The following is a 16,436-nucleotide window of genomic DNA, read 5'->3' as shown; positions in this document are numbered from 1 at the left end:
CTGGCTTGGTAGCTGGATGACTGTACACCTGGAGACAGGTACCAGACTAAATAATACCACCCACTCCCCAGTTTGCCAGCGCTCACCCCTTCTCTTTCAGACCTGCAAAAGGGCTTCTATGGCCCAAAGCTGATCTTTCTTCTTCCCAACTGCGCTATTTGGTCCATCAGATGATGCTACCTCTCCTTATTCACCTTGTGCTAGTCTAAACATTCACTTATCCCAACTATGCCATCCTTCCCCCAGCACAGAGCAAAATAAAGCTCTCCAAACTATCCATCTTCTAAATGATAAATGTTCCAAGTAATTTTTATTTAGAATACAAGAGAGAGGTACAAATGTATTTACACTGTGTACATATACAATCAAATAATATATAATATCAAAGTTTTGTAAATAATGTTTACATAAATATTTACAAAGTTAAAGTGACAGTTCGGGGCTTGGTTTTTTTTTCTTTTTTTCTGGAAGTAAAACACAGTTTGTCAGAACTTTATACATCTTAGACTTATAATTAATATTAGAATACCTTCTTTTAAGCTTTATGATACACAGCCCTCCTTCACGTGTGGCAGGACTCCAGAGGGCGCTTAGAATTGTCCTTGGGGACAGAGCTGGCCCGGGGACCGCTTTTCTCTGTCCCCAGCGGGCAGTAGAAGTAACAGCTGAAATGTTCCCTCAGGGCTGCGGGGAGCGATGGGGAGCGGTGGGGAGCGATGGGGAGCGATGGGAGCCATGGGGAGTGATGGGGAGCCATGGGGAGCCACGGGGAGCAGGCACAGCCCGGCAGAGCACAGGGTCCCTTGCAAAACCTGCCTGTGGATGGGCATTTCCAGCTGGCACATGGTGCTGGGGGTGTCCCCATGGCACGGGGCCTGTCCCCTCTGCCCATGGCATCGCTTGGAGGCGTCGGGCAAACGCCAACGCGTGGCTCGGGCTGGAGGAGGGCAGGCAAGGGGATCTGGGGTGGGAACACGCAACTGTTTGCTAAATCAGGGCTTCCAAGGAGGGAAATGTGTCCCTTGGAAAGAGCCCCCAGGACCAAAGCTGCCCCTGGGGTAAACAGGCATGAACGGCGTGGGCGCAACAGGGCTGTGCCAGCCTTTCAACAGGGCACGGGGCTCTGCTGGGTGCTCGCACAGGAGGAAGGAGAAGAGCAATTTTTCTTTCCATCAAATTATCTGTAAAACACAGCCATGACTCATCCAGGCCCAGCTTTTAGGCTGCTCCAGCCCTCCCCCAGCGCACCAGCAAATCCACACAGGTTGTCCCACTGTGTCCCTTCGCCCCTCTCCCCCTGCCAACCCCAGGGACCAGCAGCCCCCCCTACACCACATCTCCCCGGGGAGGATCCCGCACGATGCGGCTGCACCGGCTGCTTGCAGAGCCGGGGATGTCCCCTCACTCACTGAACAGCCTGCCAAACCCCATGCAAACAATGATGCTCCAAAAATAAACCAGCACCCTCCCCTTCAACACACAAAGCAGCCCTGCCTCTGCCCCCCAGCTCTGCCAAGAGCCAACACCCCCCAGTTCATTGCATGTCTCGGCGCCAGTCTTTGCTGTCCGAAAACCCGCTGCCACGCCGGGGCTTCACAGCACCATGGTGGGGATGTGATGGGCCAGCGAGGCGGGATGGGGCACGGGCAGGGCCGGCGAGTGAGCCTGCAGGGAGGCGTTGGGGGGCCGATGGCGGGCGCTTTTCTGGTGTGCCCGCAGCCCGGCGAGCTGGGAATAGGCACTTTGGCAAACCTGGCACTTGTAGGGACGCTCGCCGGTGTGCAAGCGGACGTGGTTGCGGAGGGTGGAGGACTGGCTGAAGCGGCGGTTGCAGAAGCGGCACACGAAGGGCTTGTCCAGGGTGTGGATGCGCATGTGGGAGCGCAGGTTGCTGCGGGAGTTGAAGCCGCGGTGGCAGATGACGCAGCGCATGCGTCCCGTCGTGCTGGCCCCCGTCTCCACCGCGTGGAAGTCCTCTGGGGACAGCAGGGGACAGTCAGGCACTGCCCTCCGGCACAGCGGCTCACCCCCTCCTGTCTCAACCCTTAGGCTGTCCTAAATAACCACCCTGTGCCCCCTTGCTGGCTCCCCTGCCCGCTGAGGATGCCCATGAGCAGAGACACCCACCCCGGGCAGAGCGGGGTGGCAGGCTGACAGTTAGGGCTTTGGGATGGGGCCAGAGCTGGGAACGGGCTCGCCCAAATTTAGGTGAGGGGGGAGCACTCAAGCCGACCTGTCTCCCCTAGAGATGGGCACAAAAAGTGCTTTTCTCCTCCCTGGGCTGCAAGCAGAGCTGGAGGGGACGAGTGCAGGAACCCCCAGCCTGCAGCCGCGCTGCCTGGGCCCTTTGGCAGCAGCACGCCGTCCCCGTGCTGGTCCCGGCTTCTCCCTCTGCTCCACTGGGCTCCGACCCATCTCTCCCAGAGTGGGGAGCCGGGCTGGGGAGCGCAGATGGGGTCTGGTTCTGAACACAGCATCCCCCAGAAGCACCCAAGAGCTCTGCTGCCTTCCCACAGAGGAGCGCCTCGGGGAACCAGCAAGACAAGCAGAGAGCAAAAGCCTGGGGAAGGAAAAGCCTCCCGTGATGGTGATTTGGGGAAAGACCTGTTAAATGCAGAGTGGGGACATAGGCAGCTGCACCCACTGGGCGTTTTGCAGTGCGTTGGGGCTGCCTTCCTCCTGCTTACACCCCTGTCCTGCTTCTCCCTGCCCGGCTGGGTCAGGCAGCGACTGCTGGCTGCCGCACCAGCAATAGCTGTGGGCAAACTGGCCTGGAGGCAACCCCCCGAATTACTGGGGACCTGCTCAAGCCGTATGGATCTGTGTCATAGTCCCTGTGTTTGCCCCCAGAGAGTTGGAGGAACTGACATTTCCCCTGGGGTGTCCCTGCCCCATGCCCACCCCATGGCCTCAGAGGTGGGAACAGGATGAGCTGAGAACGGGCAGGGATGCTGCACCCATGGCTGTTTCCAGTGTCACCTACCGTGTTTGTTCTTCTTCTGCTCCTCTTCCAGCCCCGGCACACCTGGGATGCCCAGGAAGGTGTTGTGGGAGTTCCCGTACCAGACCAGCAGCTCTTGGTCTGGAGGAATCATCTAAAAAGAGAGAGATAGAGAGGGCTGTCAGGAGGTGACAGTGAACGGCTCCCCGTGCATCCTCGGCCAGTCGCTATGGCCACACGGGCCATACCCCATCTCCTGCCAGACCCTGCTGCCAGCTGGGACCTGCCAGCGGCCCCCAGCACCCCCCAGGCAGGCACAGCACAGCCCAGGCTGCAGCGCTGGAGGCGACGGCACGGCTCAGCACCATCCACCACCGGCACGAACCTGCGCCGGCGTCTCCTCCAGGCTGGGCCACAAAGACCATGACAAGCAAATAAGCAGCTACAGAGCACGCAGATGGAGCTGAGTGAAGAACCCAGAGGTCCCTGCAGCTTCGGGAGATGAGGACATGGAGGCACACGGGAAAATAAGCCATTTGTGGACCCACAAACTGCAGTGAGGCACAAGTGACAGGGAGCAAAACAAGGAGCCATGACACAGAGCCCCGGCTCAGTGCTCCTGCGGAGCGTTTCGGCTCCGGACAGAGCCATCGCGCCCTCCCGCTGTAGGGCACAGGCAGCATCTCCCACCCAACCCTGCTGGGGCTTATTTCAGCAGGTGGAAATACAGATGCGCCAGTGAAGGACTCGTCAGCCCGGGGATCGGAGGAGAGCTCGGCGGCTGCTATAGGAGAGCGTGGCGGGTACAAGGTGCTGCCTACGTCCCAGACCAAAGCCCTGGTGCCTGCATCAGCCCAACGAGGTCTACAGGGCCAGGGAAGGACTTTGCAACACCCACACTCCTGTTTCCCTGAAACGATGGCACTTCTACTTCCCCTCTTGTTCCCGTTATGTTCCTGCACTGCCGGGGTGGCCGGAGCGAATGGCCGGGAAACACCGTTCAAGCAGCCGTGGCTGGGAAGACGGATGCTCTCACACCAGAGCAGCTGCTTCAGGCAATGCTAATACCAACATCACTTCATAAAAAATACACATATTTTTCCCTTGCAGGTCCCCGGTGTTAAGAACCTAATTTAGAAATGGGAAAGTCCCCTGTTTCAGAGGACAGCTTTCCATACAGAGTAGTCCAAGAAAAGTATCGTCCACATGAAGTACAGATCGTAAGTTAGACCACCCGAGTGCTGAAAATGTGCCTCATTTTAAGCACCTGAAAGCAGCTGGAATTTGACTTCATATGTTTAAGTGTCTGTCTGCATAAAGACCTCACTGGGGCTGCAGAGTAGGAATTTGGGAGGCAGGGGAGCATCATTTCGCATCCCAAATTGGTGCTGTTTCTTGGTGTCATTTTCTCTTAACAGAAAATGAGTTATTTTTAAATACAAGCAAATAGAATAAAATATTGCCAAAAGGATAAAAGGCACTGCATGTGTGCATACATGTGTGCATGCATGTTTATATTCTGCTGGAGCTGGTGCACATATGCCAGCAGCGGGTGAGCACCCATGTGCATGCACCCCAAAGCAATTTAAATTGCCCCCCAGGAACCTCATGGCCTTCAGATCAAAGGCCAAAACTTGCTGCCCTCACTTTATTTTCCAGCAGCGGCAACTTGAAATTGGTGAGGAAGAGGATGGGAAAAACAAACTAGCAAGTAAGGGCAGGAATGGGCAAAACACATGAAAATATTAAAGGCAAATAGTGAAAAAGGCACCAAATAAACCTGATTTTGTGGCAGGCAGGTGAGAAAGGCGTCCTAAGGGATATTGTGCTGGAGTCATGGTGCAGTGGAGGTGGGTGCAGAGCGACAGGAGCCAGGCACAGCCCACGGTGCCCGCCGGGAGGGGATGCAGTGGGCGCAGGGATGGAGGGTGACAGCGCCCGTGCACGGATGCGTGTGCTGCTGGGAGAGGGCACCGCTAAGATCAGATCGGCGTTTGCGTATCCTGCCCGAGACTGAGCTACTCCAGCTGGTCTCGGGCTGATGCTGCGGTCTCCATCCAGGATTTGTGGTGAGGGAGGCAACAAGGCAGGAGCAGTGGGTAACAAGCGGGGAGCTCGCTCAGGTCCGAGATGCTGCGTTTGCGTGCCCCTGCCTCCGCGCTGGGGGATTAGAGAGCGGAGCAAGACCCACGAAAGGAAAAATCCTCCCTTGCTTTTCCTTTTCTTGCTGGATGCACAGACCCCAGTGAGTTTGAACACGCGATGGGTTTTGGACTGCATGTGTGTGTGCATGCACACGTGCCTGCAGGCGTGTTGCACAGGTGGGAGTGGGGACCCCACGAAAGATGCAGATCCTCGACCTGTCATGCCCGGTTGTGACCCGGCTCCTTGCACACTCCATGCTTCCCTTCCTCACACGGAAAACCCTGGCCCCTTCTGCTCCTCCAGGCACGGAGGGGCCCATGCCGACCTGGCAGCAGGAGAACCGCTGGGCGCCTGCCATGCCCAGGGAGCACGCCGCAGCCCGACAGCGGGCACCCTTCATCCCCACTTTCACCTCCCTGTCACTCAGGGCTCAGCACTCTCAACATTTCAACTTTGCTGCCTGTGCTGAGGGAATTAAACTCACCCCTCTCTGGCGCTCGGTGCTTCAGCCCCAGGAGCAAGCCTGTAGATTGACTGTGACTGTACGGGGCCTCTACACACACCTCCCCAAATATCAGCTCACCTGCCCCGTCATCCGTGCATGCACAAGGTGTGAGAAACACAGCTGTACTCCTAATTGCACCACGGCTACCTGGAATTATTTTACTTCTTTGCATAATTTAAGAACGGTAATTAAAAGCAATTAAGCTGCTGTCACAACAGGCGCAGCTGCCCGCAAGAATAGAATATCAGGTCTTAAAAGCGGGTACAGCTGAAGCCTATGGAGGGGTGTCCAGGATGGGGAGAGCAGCACAGAAGCACTTGGGGCTTTTGCAGCGCTGCACAGGGAAAGGTGGCAGAGCCCTGAGGAGGCACACAGGACTCTCCTGCAGCAGCAGAAAATACCCGTTCTCTTCTTACCCACCCACTCGCCTTTCCCATCCCACTGCGGCAATCCCAAACCCAGCCTTGATGCTGGCTCAATGCAGGATTAAGCCGTGGAGCATTTAAGCGTTTACTCTTCTGTAAGCCAGCGCAGGAGCCCAGATAGATGTGGGGAGCTGCCCCACGGAACCAGCGGGCACTGTGCTCTTTCCCAGCTAAGCCCCTCTCCCAGCTTCGAGCAGCTGCAGGAGCCCACGCTCCCAAGCGTGTGAGACTCTGGACCTGATACTGGAGAGGGACAGTCCCACAGTGCTGGGATGGAGTGGGAGATGTTCCCTCTCACGACTCTTAAGCTGCACAGGGACACCTCCCCAAGCGACCACCTTCCTCCACCTGCAACAGTGCCGGGGTATGGGGACACTGTACACAAGCAGGGCTGGTCCCCGCTGTCACGCTGCCGGCACTGCGTGACTTGTACGCACGTGGCATCAACGCTGCCAGGAAGCTGGACACAAACCTCCACCCCAGCATCTCTCGTGGGGAGCTGTGGGATGGGGGTACCTCCAGCCTTCACCCCGTGGCACAGCAGCCTGCACCCTGGGACCCAGCACCTGCCCCTGCTTCCCCGCTGGGCCAGCACCCACCAGCGCATCGTATGGGAGTGCATGGATGAGCCGGGCAGGATGAGGCCCTTTCCCACAGCCCACTGCAGACAGCCCGAGGCACGGCTGTGCCAGTGCCGCACCCTGCCTGCTCTGCGGCTCCCTGCCCAGCTCCGGCAGCCCCGATCCTCCTCTCACTCCGTTCACAGCCAGAGCTCCTTGTAACCCCTGGGTGAAAGCTGTGTGGTCAGGCACAGCCTGCACTCAGCACCTGGATTTCACAGAAACCCCCCCCAAACTTTTCCCTGCTACAGAGAAGCAGGTTCTGCACAAAATCCTATTTTTCAAGAGAGCATCAAAACCCCGCTCCTGCCCAAAGCCCCGGCTTAGCTGGAATTGCAGCTTTTTTCACACTTTACACCCCAAAGCAAGCTTAGGCAGCATTTGCACTCTCTCTGCTCAGCACACGGCACCCCATGAGCCCACCAAAAGGGGACAGAGAGGAGAAGGGCCACTCGCAGCTCCCTGGGGTCTCCCTGAACCCCTTGCAAAAGCCTTTCCCAGGAGATTTGGGCACCAGGGATGGCAAAGCCACCCTGTGCTCCCACAGACACCCCAGCAACAGCCCAAAGAACAAGGCAGGGTCTGTGGGGTGGGGGGGTCCCAGCGCCCTGCTCCCCTCCTGCGGCTGCCCCCCAGCCCTGCTTACCTCAATGGCCTTGTAGAAGATGCTGTTCCCGATCTGGACCACCTCCAGGTTCTGCTCCTGCTCATTCCGGGCACATTTGATGTAGGTCATCCAGCTGCGGTGGTCCTCCTGGCTGGCATCGATGAAGTACCGCACCGTGCCATCTTCGTTGAAGACCTGGGAGGGGGAGAGTGCAGTTGGTAGCGATGCTGCCCGCAAGGGACTGAGCTCCTCCACCTCCTGCCTCTGGGATAAAGTCCCCGGCTGCGGACAAGCTCAAAGCCAGCACAGCCTCGGGGCTGAGACCCTGCTGGCAGCCAGGAGCTGCCCGAACCCTTCCTGCTTATGGTGCTGGACCACGCATCCGCAGCGGGGCTGGGGAAGGGTGCCCTGCTCTCGCGGGGCGGGCGCGGCTGGCCCCACCAGCCCATGCCCACCCGGATAACCCAGCTGCCTGCCGCAATCCCCCTTCTCGGCAGAGCCCCAGCGGCAGCTCGGCCCGAAGGGGCTGTTCAGCCTCCTGCGGCTGCCCGCGGGAGCGGAGGCATCCCAGGGTGGAGGAGGAAGCTGCCTGCCAGACGTGGCCCTTGGGGGAAGATGCTTTGCAAGGTGGCAGGAAAGGTGAAGCAAGTTTCTATTAGGCATAAAATTATAATAATAATAATTAAAAAGTGCAAGTCTGACACTCAGTGAAAGGAAAAAAAAAAAAAAAGAGAGGAAAACCCCCTCTACTAGCTGGGCATATTACTGTGTGGTGTCCTGGCAGCTCAGATCTCCCCAAACCCCATGGCTTCAGTCAGGGTTAACCGCACTGGGGCTGGGACAAATTGGGGGACGGGGCAGAGCTGGTTTCGCCCGCCGTGCACGGTGCAGGCAGCTGCCGGCCGGGTGTTCCACCATGACGGCAAAAGGCAGGGCAGGGTGTGATCCTGCTGCGTGGGACATGAGCAACAGCGTTTCGGGGCTCCTCCGAGAGCCGGCTGCACCCCGAGGGCTGAAGAAGCCTCGCCCTTCTCCCGCCCTGCAGGAAGGCAGATCTTTGCGTGAACGGGGAAACTGAGGCACGGGGAGGGTGCCTGAGGGCACACAAGCAGAGGGCAAAGCCCCGGGCCCCCAGCACCCCGTCCCTGCCTCTCCCCGGGCCAGCCGGGGCTGGGGGTACGGCGGGGGGGTGTCGTTACCTCCCACATGAGGTTGTTGTTCTTGCACAGGTCCACATGCTCCGGCGAGATGACCCTGCCCGTGAACGGTCCCATCTCGGTGCCAGCCTTGATCCAGGTCTTGGAGAAGATGCCGAGCCCTTCCCCGGGGATGGAGCTCTGGGCGATGATCACTTCCGACGGCAGCACCAGGCTGGACAGCTTCTGCACCTCTGCGGGCGGCGGCAGCGGGCTCGGACCGGGCAGCGGCCGCCTTCCCCCCCAGCCCCGGCGCCCCCCGGGCGGGCCGCGGGCAAGGGCCGGGGGCTCGCCGGGGTGCCCGGGGAAGGGGGCGGGGGGCAGCGGCGACCCCCTCCCAGGCCCCAGCCCAAATCCCGGCTCTGAGCCTTTTAAACGCCCAACCGAGCTCCTACAAAGCGGTACAAGGTTTCCCCCCGGGGCATTGAGGAGGTACCTGGGAAAAGCAGCCCGGGCTGGGCGAGGGAGCGGGGCTGAGAAAGGGGGTTAAATGGTGTCTATTTCGGCCCATCCAGCAATTTGTCATGCTGTTAAAGTGATCTGCATTCATTAAACTCAACTAGAAAGAAATTGCTAATTCTAAATTCATTAGTCCTTTAGGAATGCTGTAGCGGTACATTGTGCCTGAATGGCGCGAGGGCTTGTTTAAAAGGGCCCAGGAATTCCTCTTACAAAATGGGGAGATGAGATGGTTGACATATCGTGAATGGAAATGGAATTAGCCTTCATGGTAAATTAAGAGAGGAACAGAAATCCGAGAGGGGGAAAAGGGAGCCGGGACGCCCCGGCGATGCCGGGGCGAGAGAAAAGAGATTGTCCCGGGCGGCTGAATGCGGGGCGGCCCCGGCCCCCCCCGGCCCCCTCCCCGGCCCGCGGTTTAAGTGGGAACTTTCTCAGGTCAAGCCCAAGTTAACCAAATGAATTTAAAGCCCTTCTTCCCCAGTCAACCGCTATTACACGCCTGGGGAGAGCGGGGCGCCGGGAGCCGCAGCGCGGCACCAGGGGCCCGTCCCGGGGCCCATGGGGGGGTCCGGGAGGTGGTGGTGGTGGGGGGGGGGTGCCCGTGGGGGTCCGGTGCCGCCACTCACCTCCGGAGAAGGACTGAGCCAGGACCTCGGCCGTGAAGGCGGTCTTGGGGCTGCTCTTCTCCTCGAAGAGCTGCTCGCCCAGGACGTTTCTCCAGCGGCCGTAGAGGAAGCTGTGCAGGATGTCGGAGGTGATCACCTCGGCCAGCGAGAGCCCCTGCGGCTTCAGCCCGGGCTTGAGCACCAGGGCTTCGGCGGGCAGCACCGAGCCCATCATGGGGGCGAGGCGGCGGGCGGGCCGGGCTCGGCGGGGCGCGGGCGGCGGGCCGGGCTCCGTGAGGCTCGGCGGCTCCCGCCCGGCTATATATGAGCTTCATTGACCCTCCTAATTGGTTATTAATGACCTCCCTGACGTTGGCGGAGAGACTGGGGCTGCCGAGGCGAGGCGAGCCGTCGGAGCTCCCCCCCCCCCCCTCCCGCCTCCCCTCCTTCCCTCCCCTCCCCGGGGGTGGGGTGGCTGGAGGGAGGGAGGGACACGGCGGGCACACACGCACATGCACACACATGCACACGCACATGCACACACATGCACACGCACACACACACATACACAGGCACCGGCTCGGCCCCCCGCACCTCCCGGCCCAAGGAAAGGGAAACCCGGGCACCTGCCCCCCGCGCAGGGCGAAAAAGCCACGAAACCGGCAGAAATGCCCACGCCGCTGCCCCACGGACGGGGCGTACCCTCGGGCAAGGTCCCGCCCGGTCCCGTTCCCCGTCCGCTCCCCGCGCTCGTTTTGGGGACGAAACGCCAGGCTTCGGGGCTGCCACCGCGCTACAACGAAATCGGCGGCCCCGACGCCGCCAGCCCCGGCTGCTCGGCGGCGTTTGGGCCCCGAGGCCCCCGGGGAACGGGCCGGGGCTCCCCCGGAGGGTCCCGAGCCGCCGCGGCTCCCCGCTCCCCCCCGCATCCCCGGCCCCGCGGGTCGGTACCGGCGGCCCCGGGAAGAGCCGGGGAGGAGCCGGCGCTGCCCCCCAAATCCCGGGGAGGGTCGCCAAGCACAGAGCGGGGCGGGACGCGCCCCCGGCGCTGGGTCCCCGCTTGCACCCGGGGCCAGGCTCGCCCGGCTGCGACCTCCAGCCCGGCCGGTCCCCAAACCCGCATCCCCGTTGCGTTTCCCCGGGGAAGGTGGGAAACGGCCGGGAATTGTGCCCACGGGTGTAAGGGGCCGGAGTGGATCCCCCACCTCCCCGCAACGGCAACCGTGTCCTGCCGCGTCCCCCCGGGGCCGGGCCCCCGCCCCGGGGGGGGCTGCAGCCTCTCCGGGGCTCTGCCGCCGCAGTATCCCCATCTCCGCACCCAAAAATATCCCCGGGCCAGCCCCGGTGCCCTCGCCGCCCCCCGCCCCGCCGAGCCCCTGGAGCCCCGCAGCCACCCCCGTCCCCCGGGAAGGTGGCACCGGAGCGGTCCCCACAAATTCCGCGCTCCCCTCCCTCAGGGCCCGCAGCCTCGCCGGCTCAGCAAAGGGTTAATCTTTCCTGGATTTAAACCCAATCCTGCTGTGTCGGAGCTTAGAGCCCTCTCCTCAGCCTTGTTCTTTTGATTTTCATGGGGACGAGGGGCTGTAAAGGGCTGGGCTAGGGGGAAGAAGGACGGGTCCCCAAATTCCTCAGGCGCTCCAAGGCCGGCTCCTGCACCCCAAACCCCCGGGCAGCCCCGCGGGGTCCAAACCGTGCCCGGAGAAGGCGCTGGGCACAGCCAGACCCCCCCGGCCCCCCCGCCCCAGCTCCCGGGTGGGTATTTCACGGGGTGAGGCTGTCGGGCGGCTTTTCCCCTCGGCAGGGCTGCCTGGCCAAGATGATCTTACAACCCGGGTGCAATTATTTCTATTAACCCAATCAAGAAGAGACGCGAAATGTCAGGAATCAACCCAAACCCGCCGTTACTGATGGTGTTTGCCCGGAGAGAGGCAGCGCTGCCCTGGAAAGGGGAGGGCGATAACCTGCCGGGGTTTGGTTTGGGTTTTAAGACGCCTAAAAATAAGTTTATTCTTGGTTTTCGGGACTTTGGCTATAGGAGCCGTCAGCCGACGCGGTGCGTGAATATTGCAGCTTTGCTCAGTATAACGCATCAGGTGGAAAGCCTGCACAGCACACCTCTTCCTCCGGCCGCCGAGGCAAGCGATCCCCTCGGATTGCTTTCCCCCACCCCAGGAAACACATCAACCCTCAAGTTATCCCGGGACAAAAAAAAAAAAAGAAGGAAAAAAAAAAGAAGAAAAAAGAAAAGCTCTTAAAAACCCCCGCTGCTCCCTTGCGAGCTGCGCTGCAGCCCCGGGCCCGGCTGTGGGGGGGTGCGGGGGCTCGGAGGGGGGGGGCGGTGGAAAAAGGTGACCAAAAAAAAAAAAACCTTCCATTTTCTGCGTGGTTTTAAATATCCCCAGCTGTTTCCCAAAGCTTCTTCCCGGTCCTAGGAAGGTGCTTTGGTGTGTGTCGTCGTGTCGTGTCCCCCCCCCCCTCCCCTTTTCTCTTTTTTTAATATCGCAGCTATCCCTCCTTTTTAACATTTAAGAGGAAACAAGTTTAATATTCATGGCTGTTAATAGAGAAGGGCCATTATCGCCGCCCCATTGTTCTGAGCCCCGCACAATGCTGCTTGTATTTTCATGTGTATATTCCCAAAGTTCCTTCTGAGCGTTTAGTGAGCACTTTAATATTCATGGGTGTTAATAGAGAAGCCCTCAGTATATTGGCATATTGTTGGGAGGTGTACATATTGGTCTGACTTTGAATAGCCACAGTCCTCTTTTCTTTTGCTCTGTTTTGCAGGGTTGATGGGCCAGGAGTAAATGGGCATTTTTCCCCCCCGTCTCCCCCTTACAGAGAGAACATCTTTATTCCAGTCCCAGACTTTCTGGTTTCCCATTCAGGACCCTCAGAAATAATGTCAGGCAGAAGAAAAGTGGAGCAAATCAATCTTTCATGGTCTTTTTGAGACCAATTTGACATCCATGGACTCTTCTTTTCTTTCACAGCCTACAAGGGGATGGTCAGGATCTGGACAAGGTTGGGGTCTGATGAGGGGAGACATGGGATCATAATGCAGCAAAGAGAGAAAAGAAAAGCAAAACAAGAAAAGATTGCAGGGATGGGGTGATGGAGGAAAAATGAGGGTGAATGACAGTGCAAGAAAGGAGATTAGAGCCCAGCAGCTGCTTTTTGGGGGGCGGGGGGGAGGGGGGCAGCTCTCTCCCCTCTTCCAGCCCTTCGCATGAATAGGATTTGAACAGAGCGGAGATTGATTTATAGTTATTGCAGTTGAACATTTATTGCTCTTAAAGAGTGGCGGGGAGAAAAGAGAGAAAAGGGGGCTGAAAAGCTCCTTTCTGTATTAAAGAGGTATCAAATGAAGACTGCTGAGATAATATACAGTGGCCAATGGGAATTTGATTTGCTTTAAAATTTAACTCTTCTGGGGCCGCCGCTGGCGGGGATGGAGGCGGCCCGGGCGCTGCCTCCGCGGGCGCGCAGGGGCGCGGAGCCGCCGCTGCCCCGGGCCGCCTCCATCCCCGCTCCGACCTGCGGACCGCAGGCAGCTCCGGGCGGCTCCGTGAGCGGCTACGGCCGCGAAATTAGGATTATTTCTTCGTTATTACGATTTTTTTTTTTTTTCCCCCCTGTAAGGGGGGTGAAGGCAGGCGGGATGCGGAGCTAGGAAACAACCGGCGCAGGGAAGAGCCCTTTTCGGAGCTGAGTTTTCCTGCTCTAAAATCGGAGGTTTCGCCTCCCCGGCAGCAGAAACGCGATCGCAGCCGAGTCCCCCCGGGCGCAGAAAGGAGCCCATTGTTCAATGGGGAGAAATACATTTTTAGCGGTGATTGAAAGCTCCCCTCTCGTTTGAACTCTAGAAGAAAGTCCCTGGCAGGGAAGAGCATCCCCCTCCCTCTGCCCCAACATCTGTTTGGAGCAATCCAGGCTCTAGGGCAGAGCCGGGCTCTGCCCCCCTCCCAAAGTCATTAAAAAGATATTAGTGGAGCTGAGAAAAGTCCAGCGCAGCCGTCGATCCGGGGTGGCGGGGGGGTGGGGTGTCATTAAAGACGATTTTGGATTTGCCAGCGCTAACACCAGGCGAAGGACACACGGGGTCCGAGTTCAAAAGCCCCCCGTCCCCGGCCGCCCCTCTGCGCCCTGCCCGCTGCCCGGGGCCCTGGTGCCCGGGGCCGGCGCGGCGCGGCCAGCCCGACCCCATCGCCCGCCCCGAGCGCCGGGGGAAGGGGGAACGGCGGCGAGAGCCGGGCTGGGAGCCGAGGCGGTCAGCTGCTTGGCCGCATCCCCCGCACCTCCACGGGCTGCAAATGCCCCGGGAGCCGGAGGGAAGGCGGGGGCGGGGGGCAGGAGGGATCATTGCACCCCTGCGGCTGCCGCAGGAGCCAGGCGCCTCCGAAGTTGCTAAATGTGTCATTTATTAAAGCATTCAGGGGGCTTTTCTTTGGCGTTTGCTTGCAAACTCACAAAGGCCGAGCTGCTGTTTGGGGGTCTTTTCTGATGGAAAAAGGGCTCGGAGACCCCCGGCACAAAAGAAATCCTGGCAGTGCTTTCAATGGCCAGGACTCAATGAGGGGGACCCTGTGCGCAGCGGGCGGGGGTGAGGGGCCGCCCGGTGCTGCCTGAAAGGCAGGCCTGAATGTAATGGGGAGATCTGCGTTTATTTGTTGGGATCACATTTAATTAGCTTAGTACAACCCTTGAAAGACAAAGGGACCTCAATCTGGATCCAATCTGAAGCTCGTTTGGAGAGCGAGGGCTCCTGGAAAAGTCAAAAGAGAGAAAGGAGAAAGAAAGGGGAGGCTGGGAGAGAAAGGGGCTGGGGGCCCAGCCAGGTGACTGGCACGCGTGAAACAAGGGGGCCTTTTGGGCACAAGGCAGGGCTCAAAAGGGAGGGAGGAAAATAGCCTCTTCCTCAGGTTTTACCTACTTAAACCCCCTGAAGGGGCCGGAGCTGAAAAGCCTCAATAGGGGCTAAGGAGGCTGCAAAGCAAACAGCGGCGCTGGAGAGGGGGCTCCGGCCCTGCCGCGGCAGCAGTTGGCGGCACTCGGTTATGGGAATGTGCCCAAATGTTACCTGCGCCCGCGAACGCTCCCACCGCCACCGCCGCCGCCGGCTGCCCCGGAGCAGGAGGTGTGGGGGGACGAGGTGATGCCTGGGGTGAGCCTGTGCTGGGGGGTCGGGTGGGCTGGCTGCCCCCCACCCCAGCACAGGGTCCCTCACTGGTCCCCATGCCCCCCCATAGTGTGAGAACCCCCTCACACCCCTCTGGGGCCCACGCAGCACCCCTGCCCCATCGCTTGGGGTGCTTCCTTAGGTGCTGATGGGGCCGCAGCTGGCCTGGGGCACCGAGGGGGGTCCTCATGGGTGCACCCCTTGCTCCTGGGCAGCCCCCAGCGTCTCCCCTCCCTGTGCCAACACAGGGCACACGGGGTGGGTGGTGCAGGGGACGCGTTGCCACCTCCCCAGGGGCAAAAAGGAGGGGAGCGGCCGTCCCCAAGGCGCCACATCCACAGGATGGGGCCGAACAGACCCTCGTCCCCCTCCAAACCGCGCACTGCCTGTCCCTCCCTGCTCTTCTCCAGCGGTGGGGTCAGGAGCAGTGGGGAGGGTTTGGGGTCCCCTGGAGCAGTCCCAGCCCCTCAGTGGGTGCCCAGCAGCTCTGGGCGGGGGGGGGGGGGGGGGCTTGGTGAGGTGAAGCCATGACCCTCCCGGCGAGCGCTCCGGCGCAGAGCGCTGCAGCCCCTCCGAACCAGGCGAGCTGATTGCACTGCTCGGAAAAGGAGCTTTAGGGCATTATTTGCCTCCATTTCACTCTGCGGGAGGCCGCGGAGCCGAGCAGAGATGTTGAGTGCTCGCCCCTCCGCTCTCGCTTGCTTTCTTGTCTTCTTGCCTTTTTTTTTTCCCCCCTTTCTTTTTTTTAAGTAGTATTTCCAGGATTATTTTGGAAAGGGGGTCACAGTGCATGAAAGCAAACAGGGAAGGAAAAAACCCACCATCCGCACCTTCCTGGCCGCGTCCGACTGCTTCGCGAGGCTCAGGCAGCCTCGAAACGAAACACGATTGTGGCAAATCACAGCGGTAGCTCCTCGGCTGCCTCTGCAGCGCTGCAGCTCGGCGAGCGGGGCCGGTGGCACAGGGCGGCTGGATGCCAGCCCCTGCCGAGGCCACCCCAGCACCGCAAGGCCCTCGCTGAGCTGGTGGGAAACACCAAGTGTAAAATAGCCTCGTGATGGCTTTTCTGCCCACAACCAAACGTGTTGGCTGGGGGTGAACGAGGCATCGGGGGGTTCAACCTCCTCGAAGCAGCCGGGTGCTCCCTGGGGGTCCTGGCGAGGCCGGGGCCAGGCTGTGGGGCCAGGCACAGCCCCACCTTGCTTGCCCTCATCCCTGTGGTCTCTGCACCCAGGGTGGATGCCAAAGTGCTCCCCACCGTGAGAGGCTCCTCCCCGACAGCACGGAGCAGGAGGGAGCGAGGGGGGATTTGGACTGGAGAACCAGGAAAATCTCGGCACCTTTTCCTCCCCTCTGGCAGTGAGCTGGGGATGGGACAGTCGCATCCCACCACCATCTCTCCTGCATCCCATCGCCGTCTCTCCCACACCCCACTGCTGTCTCTCCTGCAGCAGCAGCTCCAGCTGCCGGACTGGGACCCTCGCTGGTGACTGCACCGGCACCGGCTGGCCCGCTCCAGCGGTTGCCGTACCCACGGGCTGGCTGCGATGGGGGGATCGATGGCAGGAGCCGCTCTTGGGAGATGGCACCCAAGGCTGGGCAGGACCAGGGTCCAGGGTGTCCAGCCCAGCCTCCCTGGACGGCGACCGGGCAGCATCCCCGGGGCCAGGGGACGAGGGGAGGGACGAGCCCGGACACGCTGGAGGCAGCGAGGCCGTGCTGGCCGAGGCGGAGGGCAGGGATGGGTGCCG

At 60.3% G+C, this 16,436-nt stretch overlaps 1 protein-coding gene across 1 annotated transcript; it reads right to left on the bottom strand.

Annotated features, from left to right (window-relative positions):
* Window positions 1-1,593: 1,593 nt before the first annotated feature.
* PRDM12 (PR/SET domain 12) lies at window positions 1,594-9,741 on the bottom strand. Its single transcript, XM_075717006.1, has 5 exons — window positions 9,528-9,741; window positions 8,443-8,633; window positions 7,283-7,438; window positions 2,984-3,095; window positions 1,594-1,976 (listed from the first exon to the last, which is right to left on the bottom strand). Exons 1-5 carry the CDS (start codon window positions 9,739-9,741, stop codon window positions 1,594-1,596), a joined length of 1,056 nt encoding a protein of 351 aa, XP_075573121.1.
* Window positions 9,742-16,436: the final 6,695 nt, after the last annotated feature.

This window comes from Pelecanus crispus, chromosome 9 (assembly GCF_030463565.1).
Source record: "Pelecanus crispus isolate bPelCri1 chromosome 9, bPelCri1.pri, whole genome shotgun sequence".
NCBI lineage: Eukaryota > Metazoa > Chordata > Aves > Pelecaniformes > Pelecanidae > Pelecanus > Pelecanus crispus.
Note: the sequence above shows the minus strand (reverse complement) of the source record. Positions and strands in the feature narration are given on the sequence as shown.

Bases quoted from the DNA above. Each gene is read 5' to 3' on its own strand.
- PRDM12 (XM_075717006.1), bottom strand. From the start codon at position 9,741: ATGATGGGCTCGGTGCTGCCCGCCGAAGCCCTGGTGCTCAAGCCCGGG. The intron at 7,439-8,442 runs GTAACGACACCC...TCCCCCTCCCAG, and splicing joins ACAACAACCTCATGTGGGAG to GTCTTCAACGAAGATGGCAC. The intron at 1,977-2,983 runs GTAGGTGACACT...TGCTGTCCCCAG, and splicing joins GCAGAAGAAGAACAAACACG to AGGACTTCCACGCGGTGGAG.